Below are 12,013 nucleotides of genomic sequence, written 5' to 3'. Positions count from 1 at the left end.
CCCGAGACTGTTCCGGTGGCTCTTCTCCCTTTGGCTCCAGCACTGGGGTCCCCAGTCGGTACCGTTTGGTTCTGCGCTGTATTTCACAGGAGAGTTGCACTGGGATAATTAAGGACTTATTATGGGTCCTTACAGTATCACGTACTGACTTAGAGTGAAAGCCTGTATTTGAGTCACGGCAAAATACCTAGCAGCCATGTGATGATGGCAAGTCATCGGTACCCCTGGATATACTTCTTCATCTGCAAAACGGGGCAATATTGCCTAGCTCACAAGACAGTTGTAGGACCAGCCAAAATTAACATAAAAGAGCCTTATAAACTAGAAAGACTATAAAAATACAACGTGCAAATGTCCGCTATTCATGTCAGAACTTAAATTTGACACTAGGTTCATCATTGTCTACATATCTTTAGGAATCCAGGCAAGTTAGGTGTGAAATTAAGGAAACAGTTTTACTTCCACACATACACTCAATGCCAACATCTTACTGTCACCAGTTATTGAAACCATTTCTTCTTTAGATGGGTCTGGAGCACAGAGAGCAAACTTATACACTGATTTTCCCTTATTTGCCCATCATGAAATTAAAAGCTTTTTAAAACCTTCAGCTCGAAAGAAACTTAGGGATTTAGATGAGCAGACACCATCTTTCCCACTATTTCAATAAGGACGCCCCCTCTGCCTTTCTGAGCTCCAGTGCAAATGGCCCCATCGGCTGTCCGTGTTTCAATCCCTGCTCTTTGAACAGCTCAATAACGTATAGTTAGGTCTACAATCCTGTGGGCTTCTCAAATCTTATGTGATAGTTCATATAAATGCAACATCCACATATGAATAACAAAAATATTTGCTCAACCCATGTAGGTTTTTTTAAACTAACACCCTGTTACAAACATTAAATTTTTTGTTGTTGTTGAGGAAGATTTGCCCTGAGCTAACATCTGTGCCAATCTTCCTCTATTTTGTACACGGGTTGCCACCACATCATGGCTGACAAGTGGTGTAGCTCCGTGCCCGGGATCCAGGCTGCAAATCTGGGCCACCGAAGTGGAGCGTGCTGAACTTAACCCCTACACTACAGGGCTGGCCCCACAAACATTAAATTTTAATCCAAGATTTTATTTGGCCAATACACAAGTGAACGACCTGCCACCACGGAGAGAGCACACACTGACCACAGTTCTTGAATTAAACACCACAGAGGATGCACCAGAAGGAGAGGTGAGAACCAGTGGTGTCCTGGGGCCCGCTCTCACCAGCTCAGGAGAAACATGACTGGTGAGAACGCTTCCCGAATCCACGTCCAGTAAATCCACGGCGGGAGCAGTTTCACCTCAGGAATCGGCAAACGCTACACACAGGCCTTTCCACCTCTCTCTCTCTCCAGGCACAGAAGAGTTGGCTGTCAAACCCCGACTAGCATGTCACTGGCAGGAACCCAATATCCGAGTCCGTAATACCTACGTCTTCAGTGAACATCACATTACATATTTGCAAGAACACAAAAATCAGTCCCACAAAATATATGGAAAATACTTAGTCTTTCCACCTCAATTTTTATATACAAATTATTTCACAATCATCTTGCATTCACTGTCAAGCAGAGATATAATGTATCTCAAAAATCGAATACTGCCCCATGTTTCATCTGTTTGAGGTTTCATTATGTAGTTGTTATTATCAAAGTTCGCATAGGCAAGTACTGCTGCTTTACACAAAATCAATCCATTCTTGAAACTTCTACTTATTCGTAGCAGTTGAATAGGCTGCTCCTCATAGACAAGGGATAAGTGCTGGGAGGCAGCCAGGCTCAGAGTCAGAATCCCAGCCCACACGCAGCCTACATAAGAGAGAATTCATTAAGCTCACCACTGCCTAAGCTGGATTTTCCCAAATGACATGCATTCTGAAGGAACTCCACTGATAATCAAGATAGGGAAGCCAGACCATCCAAGAACTAAACAGCTCCCAGCCTCTTCACTGCTCAAATTCTCATTGTTAGGGAAATATGTTTTCATAATCAACATTTTCTTTCATGGAAGGTTGCCACTGATGTGTTACGTAATATTGGTGATATATAAATTATGTACAGATCTTATGAAACACAGAATAGCAGCAGAAAGATTAATTACTTATGCTGTGTTGGATTTCACACAAAGGAATCAAAGCTCCTCCTCCCACCAACTCAATAGCGAAACGCATTAAAGCAACTACAGGGGGTCTCTGTTGCTTAGAGGGAAAAAACTGCCCATAAAAACTTAAAAAGAGGTCAACTTCCATCCAGAAAATAGCCAGTCATAAAATGATGTTTGTGAAGAAGTCATTGCTCAAAAAGTGTTTCTAAACCACACAGGAATGAGCACCATTTTGGACTCTTTTAACTGCATGGGGTCCTTGAGTCCCGGCGAAGACCAGCCAGCTGGGATTCAGAGGCAAAGGAGCCAGCCGTCCACTGAAGGAGCAGATGGCCCAGGAGACCTGCCCTGGGTTCCTGAGGCCTTTCAGAGGCCGCTCACCCAGAACAGGTGCGAAGGCAGGAAGGACCAAGGACATCATCTCAGCAGCCGTTCTAACCAAGGTCGGGGCTGGACTCAAGCCAGAGCCTGCCACCACAGTCCCAGACATCCACGCAAGGCCCCTTCTCACTGGTTGTCCCTGGGTGCACCTCTGATGTGGGCACTTGTCCACACATACGGCCACAGCAGGCCGTCCAGGGAGAGGCCAACCCAAAGCACAGGGCGAGAGTCACCCAAAGGAGAAAAGGGAAGAGCTTGGAGGTAAAGATGAATACAAATGTGTAAAAAGCTGAAAAGCCCACGTGTGTGCTGTGCCCGTGCTTGTGGGAAACGAGTTCCTTGGCCGCCTTTCTCCTTCACCACATAAACATGTTTTACCCGACCAACTCTCAGTTTTCCTGAGAAAAACATGAAAAATAAAGCAGTACACAGAGGTAATCGACAGAATTCACTCTAGCTTTTCATATCATTAACCAGAATTATCACTAGTATTCAAAATAGCAAGAGAAAATGACATATTTGTCTCTCAAAAGTAGCCATGTTTAACTCAGAGAATATCTACTTAAAATGGATCATCTGGGCCGGCCTGGTGGTATAGCGGTCAGGTGTGTGCACTCCACTTCAGCGGCCCTGGGTTCGCAGGTTCGGATCCCAGGCGCGCACTGATGCATCTCTTGTCAAGCCATGCTGTGGCGGTGTCCCATATAAAGTAGAAGAAGATGGGCACGAATGTTAGCCCAGGACCAATCTTCCTCAGCAAAAAGAGGAGGATTGGCATTGGATGTTAGCTCAGGGCTGGACTTCCTCACATACCCACACAAAAAACACCCATGGTCTGATGTTACCCATCATACTCCATCGCCAGTTCTATTAAGGGTATCAGTTCTACAACAATGAAAAACACCTGAAAACAGGTGTGTCTTTTTCCAGATATTCAGGTACAATATACATAAGTTAATGGCGTGTACAGCATTTCTAAAATAAGCAAAAATCAAAAAAGCAAACAAAACAAAAGCCATGATTCACCCCAAAGTTGATCTTTTTTTGAATTGTAGTAAAATACACATAATATAAAATTTTCCACTGTAACCATTTTTCAGTGCACAGTTCAGTAGCATGAAGCACATTCATATTGTTGTGCAACCATCACCACCATTCACCTCCGGAATGTTTGTCATCTTCCCAAACAAACTCTCTACCCGTTCCACAGTTGATCTTCTCAGTCAAAAATCCAACAAGTCTTCTATAAAACCACCAAGGAAAGAACAGACTACACTCGAGTCCATAAGGACCGCATATGCCACTAAAATGCAAAAGCAATAACCACCATGTCTGAGTCTGAAGAAATTTCCTAACAACCTAAATAACTAAGCAGCTTCAGACACATCAGATCAAATTCTAAGGTAACTAGAATTCTCCAATCTTTCAATTCTGAATGAACTTACATGTTTTAAGAGCTATAATTTCAGCCAACTCCTCTTTCTTCCCTTTTGATACAATTCCTTCCCTTCTCCACACCTAATGCCACAGCCTCGGGTCTTCTAGAACCGACTTCAAAGTGAAACGCTCTACAATATGAGATATTTTTAAGGAAATTGCCTGGCAAATGTCCTCAACATTCTAGTCTTAATGGAAGGCAGCTTTTTGGTTCTAGAGGTTATTAACTTGGATTCTTATGAAAAGCAAATAAAACATGCAAATTCTTTTTTTATTTTTTAATATTTCCCATATTAACTTGAAACTTCTTATATAATAAACTGTCTAAAAACATAGAAAACTCATTTCAATACTAAAAATCCACTTATATTCCTATAGAACAGTACTTAACTTTTAATTAATTTTATCATTATCTCTGATACTTCTCAGGATCAGAGTAATGACTCACCTGGAAGATATAAACTAATCTGGAAAATTCATTCCTCCTTTAAATTGTGTTATACTCACTGTTGTTGATAGACACAGTTTGAAAAAATATTTGTTTCTTCACATATGACTTGTTTATATATTTTCATTACTAACTAAGACTTTCAGAAAATAGAAAGAGGCCCCAAAAATATCTAACCATGTTCTAAGCAAACTTCCCCATAAGCAGTAAATACGCTCAAATTCACAACCAAGATATATTTGAATGGGTGGTAACAAACAAAACAACAATGGTTCTACTAACTTTTTTGAAAAATAATAGGGCCAGTGATGTAATCTCTCTGTGTTCATAAGTAAAAAACAATGAAGATCCTATTTTTCCAGAAATACTTGGTGCTTTACATTGGAATATATAATATAAACCAATAACTTATTGATCACTTAAGAATGGTACCCCAGTAACCATACTAGCTGGCTAATCCGCTATTTATAATAAAAGCAGAGTGAATCCCAACAGATTAAATTTGTCTAACTGTCACAGAGAGCCCATTATGACTCGTTTTGTTTTAGCTAAAGAACACACGGCAATGTCAGCAGGCCTCTGTTTCATACCCAACGAAAGTATCCTGGGATGCAAACAGGCCCATTTGACAGGACATAACTGACTCTAGGAGTGACTGAATTCTAGCAGAACTTTCTGCAGAAAAGATGCAGCATTCTCTATCTTTTCCTCAGGACTTGATATTTCTTTCACGAAAATACATTAAATTAGAAACCCTGCACAGGAGAGTAACTTCACACATAGACGCATAGGATAACACACTCCATATTGGTTCTCTGTTCATTTCTTAATTTTACAAAACAAAAACTCCAAAGTTTTTTTTTAAGACCTTTCTTTCCCTCCATCATGTTTCCTTAAAAGTAATGCAAACCACCTCACTTACAACCTGCAGCAACATGTGTCTGTGAGAAATGACATGGTTACACAATCTCCCACTTCAAGACATCCATTCTAGGGTTTTATTCACTTAAATCCTGAAGGTTTCAAGATTATAACGTCTGGCCAGTTCCTACCCTGCTTGCAACTAAAGCCTTGATTGCAGACTCCAAATACATTCCATGCTAGCCAATGATGGTGATTTTCCTTAATAAATAAGTATAATCAACAAAAGAAACAACTTTGAAAATAATATATTCAACTTTATAAGACAACCAGTTTCCCTTAAAAATCCAAGACGACAACCATCCAAATCCATTTCCTTTGTCAAATAAAAACAGATCTCTGAGCTCAGATTATAACTCACTGTAGGACTGAATAAGCCATTTTTTTGCTCATTTCAAAGCAAACAATATAATCCTGCACGGAAACAACCACCAAAAAACCTGAAATTCCTAAATTATGCAATCACATTTCTCAATTTTTTCACTGATATAAAACCTACAATCTCAACTCAGAAGAACAAAATGTATTTACCTGTATTCCTGTCCGGTAAGATACAGCAATGCTTCTGCAGAATGCCGGGCAAAACCTGTTTCAAAACAAATAAATAAAACACATGTGGTCATCACTCAGGTAGAGAAAGACATCTCATTAACCGTTGCAAGTGTTTTTCTAATAAGGTCGTTCAGTGTTGCACCAAGTCATCACGCCCAGAACAATCTAACAAATTAAACAGCACAGGCAAATTCTGATGACATACATTTTTCATCAGAAAGGTGAATCAGGTGAGTGTGCTGATGATACATGCTGTTCCTGGGATGGTAATACAGTTCTGTCTAATGCATGCCCCTAATGGGTCCTGAGACTCTCTGGAAAGCTATACTCAAGGGACTCCTACAATAAGGCAAATGGCCCACCAACTTCTGTGATGGCTTTTAAAATATTAGATGCAATTAGAGCCTGAAAATGGAGGATTGTGGGGCTGTAGACTGGGTCCGTCTTCTAGGATCTCAGCAGAGATGCTTTTATCAAGGATGAGTCACAAAGGGAAATGTGAAAGAAAAGGCTGTGTTTACATTTTCACAGTTTGGTGGTGAAGGAAAAATCTTATTTGATAAGTGAAGGGAAGGTGAAAATAACAGAAAATGGCTTTCCCAAGAAAATTCAGCAATGGAAGGCAATTGCAATGCACAGAATGAAAGAATTTGCAACTGAAGAGATCTCTGTGGGAAACTGATGATTATGCTTTCTAAACTCAATTAGAGTAAAGGCTGAACTTCATCTTAAATACCCCAGCGAGGAAGCTGCAGCCATCCCTCAGCCCTCGTGGTTACCACCACCCAAAGTTCTCAGCCCAGAAGCCGGCATTACTCATCCTGGAGCAATGCACTCAGTGGAGAGGGAGAAGATGTGGTGTCGCAGAGGGACACCACTCCTAACGCTGGCCCTTGATCAACTTATAGTGCAGCTGAGTAAACAGTGGGTTCTAACAAATAGGATCAACAGACACAGAAGGTGTTCTCTGGAATAACGACTCCCTTCTCTTCCACACCCTCCACTGTCCCTATGTGTTGAGATAAGAATAATTCTCTCCCAAGCATAATCAATCGCAAACAAGACAGTATTACCAATTTCTGACTCTGAAAAAATCTAAGAGAAAATAAAGCAATAATCAAATCAGTACCTAGTAAATGCTACAAAATGTGGAATTAAAAGTTCAAAAACATGTTTCTGACTCTATGAAGTTGACTAGCTGGGACACAGAGCAACAGTGTGGGACAATCAGGGACCAATTAAGCACTAAACTTTGTGATAAGAACAGTGTCAACTCCCAACTCTACCTTGTGTACACGGCATCCAGACAGCCAGCTCTGAAACTGCAGGATCATTTCTGACACTCTTCTCTCCCTCAACCACCTGGAGCCCTCGATGTCCAGTTACGCAGTCAGACACACACACACACACACACACACACACACACACACACGCACACACACCCCAAGTCCTGAGCTCCTTGAGAATCTGCATTCCTTCTCATTCCACAGCCAACACATATGTTCACTGATCTTTTCCAGCACTTTCTGAAGGGCCTTACAGGTTAATACCAGGCCTAAGAAACAGTCTCCCTCAAAAGAAACAAATGATCCTGTAAGTCGGAAAAATGCTGTGTACTATATGATCCAGTTAGAGGATGACAATACAAGTTACCATAATAAAGTTCTCACAAGTCCTGCAGTTAAATCTATTTGACCATAGACTACTTTTGTGTTCCCACCATCCATTAACCCCTAGAGGGGAAAACGCTGACCCAGTCCATTGCAAAAGCCACTTAATTGGTCTCTCTACCTGCAGACTCCTCCCCAACGAAATCATCGAAAATGCTGCTGCTAGGTTAATTTTTCTAAGGAATTACTGCCAACAGATATACCACAAAAATGTTCAGAATGGAATCCTAGGTGCTTCTCTAGTGCCAATCCTTAGCTCCAAACTAATGCAGCTGACTGTATTCCACAAATACACCTTGAAGACGTTGGATCTATCAGATCACAGCATGAGACCTACCATCCCCAATGCTACTCCACCGTAACATTGGCAGTATTTTTATCTAGGTGAAAATGAACCGAGAATGACAATGAAAGCTTTGGAGAGGGTCATAAATGGTAACCAGGAGGTGTGTATGAGATGAGGCAGGATGCTGCATTCACACTGGGGGAGAAAGTGGCATGTGGATGCTAAGCTGGTGTCTGGTTAGCCCTAAATAGCTCATCATAGGCACCTTCCCTCCCCAATAACTCCCTTCTCAAATGTGGCAGCCCTAGCAATTAAACCCTCTAGATCCAGGATTCTGGACAATTCACAGAACCGCTTGGCAGAGACCTAAGTAATACTATGGGGCTCCTTCAGCATTGGTGATTCTCACTTGTGGGGGGCGGGGGGCCTGTTCACAGAACTACAGACACCTCTTCCCTGAGGTTCTGAGGCCTCTGGCAATCACACTTCACTGGTGAAGTGGGAGTCCTTCCTGTGGAGTCTGTGTCACACAGCTAAGCTGTGTTAGGGAAGAAAGAGCTGATTTAAACTAACAAATACGTCAGCTTATTTGACAGATGATTCTAAGAAGAAATCATAATTGCTCGCAGGCACAGCTGCCCTTAGATTCATCTATGGACAGCTAATCTTTGAGAAAGGAGCCAAGAACATACAATGGGGAAAAGAAAGTCTCTTCAACAAATGGTGTTGGGAAAACTGGACAGCCACATGCAAAAAAATGAAAGTAGACCCTTACCTTACACCATGCACAAAAATTAACTCCAAATGGATTAAAGACTTGAATGTAAGACCTGAAACTATGAAACTTCTAGAAGAAAACATAGGCAGTACGCTCTTCGACATCGGTCTTAGCAACATCTTTTCAAACACCACGTCTGACCGGGCAAGAGAAACAATAGAAAAAATAAACAAATGGGACTACATCAAACTAAAAAGCTTCTGCACAGCAAAGGAAACCATCAACAAAACGAAAAGACAACCTAACAATTGGGAGAAGATATTTGCAAACCATACATCTGATAAGGACTTAATCTCCAAAATATATAAAGAACTCATGCATCTCAACAACAAAAAAACTACCAACCCAATTAAAAAATGGGCAAAAGACCTGAACAGACATTTCTCCAAAGAAGATATACAGATGGCCAACAGACACATGAAAAGATGTTCAAAATCACTAACTACCAGGGAAATGCAAATCAAAACTACAATGAGATATCACCTCACGCCCGTCAGAATGGCTATAATTAACAAGACAGGAAACAACATGTGTTGGAGAGGATGTGGAGAGAAGGGAACTCTCATACACTGCTGGTGGGAGTGCAAACTGGTGCAGCCACTATGGAAAACAGTATGGAGATTCCTCAAAAAATCAAGGATAGAACTACCATATGATCCAGCTATTCCACTGTTGGGTATTTATCCAAAGAACTTGAAAACACCAATTTGCAAAGGTACATGCACCCCTGTGTTCATTGCAGCCTTATTCACAATAGCCAAGACTTGGAAGCAACCTAAGTGCCCATCAAGGGACGAATGGATAAAGAAGCTGTGGTATATATACACAATGGAATACTACTCAGCCATAAGAAACGACGAAATCCAGGCATTTGTGACAACATGGATGGACATTGAGGGTATAATGCAAAGTGAAATAAGTCAGAGGGAGAAGGTCAAATACCGTATGATTTCCTTCATTAAGTAGTAGATAATAACAACAATAAAGAAACACATAGGGACAGAGATTGGATTGGTGGTTACCAGAGGGGAAGGGGGGAGGGAGGAGGGTGAAAGGGATAATTCAGTACATGTGTGGTGATGGGTTGTAATTGGTATTTTGGTGGTGAACATGATGTAGTCCATGCAGAAATTGAAGTACAATGATGTACACCTGAAATTTTTACAATGTTATAAACCAATGTTACTGCAATAAACAAAAAATTTATATAAAAAAAAAAATAAAATGACCTGATGTAATTTTCATCGGACCCTATATGCCTGACCCTGGTGATTCTTCCAATTCCAGCTTTCAGATTCTCTCTACCATCCTAGAAGCTGCCCCATGCTGCTACTGACCAACCAGCCACTTGCTCCATCCAAGGTCCCATGGAAGCAACACTCCCACCCACCACCCCACCAGTCTTTTCTGAACATGCGAAGTAGCTCTTCATTTGACCCCAAACAGGAAAATATAAGGATCCAGGAGAAACCACAAACAGTCCGTGGTAGAATTCACTTTGACTTTCCTAAGGGCAAACAATTTGTGTTCAAAAATGGCACTCATATCTAATCTTGACAAGTTCCTCCCAGCTATGGCCACAGGTGAGACACCTGTGTTAAATCTTAGAGGGAGCCGCAGCCTCTGAAAATGCTAAGCACACATCACTGCCACGCACCCAGACGGGGCTGCAGGGAACAGGAAGGCAGGGCTCTAATAGGTTTATTTCCTCCTCTCTGAAGGATTTACAGAAGACAGCAAAGGAGAATGAGATTATCCTTCTTGCCCAAAGGCACTTTTAAAAGTTCAACTTCACTCAACCTGCCTGTTCTATGAGAGCGTTTAACTGCTAAGAATAATTGGGAGACACGGCATTCTGCATGCCCCAAGCAGCTGGGGTTGAGCAGAATATATTCAACTGATGCCAGAGTGTTCCATCAACGCCTGCCCAAGCAATCACAACGTGACACCAACATCACGTGCTTTACAAAACCATTCCTCTGTACGTCCTCTGTGTCAGATATCCAGATTCTTCCAACTGATGACCTGCTCCCAAAATATCAATTTCAAGGTTTCACTCCACCTTAAATCCTAATTCCTCTCTGGTGGTGCCAACCTAAGCAGGGTTTCCCTTATCTGATACGTCGGGTCAATGGTGCTGGAGGTGTAGTACCCTCAGATCAACTCCTGCTCACCCAACACGGCAGTCACCAGCCACAGGGGAACGTAAATTTAAACAAATGAAAATCCATTCAAATTTAAAATTCAGGTCCCTGGTTGCACTGGCCACATTCAGGCGCATGTGTGGCTGTTGGCCACCATACTGGACAGTGCAGACATCAAATACTTGCACTATTTTTCCCATGAAGAAAATAAGGTCCCAGAGGCAAATTCAGGGCTCTGGTCATCCAGACAGTGCCCTGTCTCTGCACAATCCTACCTATTCTCTCATGTCCCAGAGGACTGTGTCCCAACTGCCTGCACACAAACACAAGGACCAACTGTGTGTGCTCGCCTCCTCACCCTCACTGATGTCTTCAGTAACAGCTCAGTTCCCTTGCCCGCTGGCCTCTTCCACATCTCTGGACTGACTAGATAATATGGGAAGTTTACTGTATGAAGTCCACTTTGAATTGGGAAAAATTCTATTCTATGGTATACGAGTTTCCTGTGGCTGCTGTAACCAAGTACCACAGACTGCGGGGTTTAGAACAACAGAAATGTGTTTTCTCACAGTTCTGGAGGCCAAAGTCCAGGATCAAGGTGTCAGCAGTACCATGCTCCCCCTGAAGGAGCTGGGAAGATCCTTCCTTGTCTCTCCCAGCTTCTGGTGGCCCCAGACGTTCCTCAGATTGTGGCAGCGTCACTCCAGTCTGCTCTATCTTCACATGGGCTTCCTTCTATATGTGTCCAGATCCAAGTTTCCCCTTTTTATAAGGACGCTAGTCTCACTGCATTAAATCCCACCCTAGTGACCTCATCTTGGTTAAGTCTGCAAAGACCGTATTTCCAAATAAGGTCACATTCTGAGGTACTGTGGGTGAGGACTCCAACATATCTTTTTGGGGGTCCACAAGTCAACCCACAACATAGAGTAAAACTCAGCAGTTAGGGAATTCGAGTCAGGATATCTTGGCGTCCTTCTTAACCATGCCGTTGCCTAGCAAGTCACTAAGTAGCGTTATTAGTAGTAACATTATTTACTCCTTCTTTTTTTTTTTTATTTATTTATTTATTTATTTTTTTTTTTTATTGCAGTAACATTGGTTTATAACATTGCAAAAATTTCAGGTGTACATCATTGTACTTCTATTTCTGCATGGACTACATCATGTTCACCACCAAAATACTAATTACAACCCATCACCACACACATGTACCGAATTATCCCTTTCACCCTCCCCCTCCCCTTCCCCTCTGGTA

General features: G+C 41.9%; 1 protein-coding gene across 1 annotated transcript in view; it reads right to left on the bottom strand.

Annotated features, from left to right (window-relative positions):
* Positions 1-12,013, bottom strand: part of DLGAP2 (DLG associated protein 2) — a 759,496-nt gene that overhangs the window by 662,746 nt on the left and 84,737 nt on the right. Inside the window, exon 2 of the mRNA XM_087418643.1 lies at positions 5,857-5,911. Coding sequence (XP_087274769.1) covers positions 5,857-5,911 — 55 coding nt within the window. The remainder of the gene's footprint in view (positions 1-5,856; positions 5,912-12,013) is intronic.

The sequence above is a fragment of the Ceratotherium simum genome, chromosome 28, assembly GCF_057802395.1.
Source record: "Ceratotherium simum simum isolate JZ-2026a chromosome 28, ASM5780239v1, whole genome shotgun sequence".
Classification (NCBI taxonomy): Eukaryota; Metazoa; Chordata; class Mammalia; order Perissodactyla; family Rhinocerotidae; genus Ceratotherium; species Ceratotherium simum.
The sequence above is the reverse complement of the archived record's forward strand: the minus strand, read 5'-3'. Positions and strand labels throughout refer to the sequence as shown.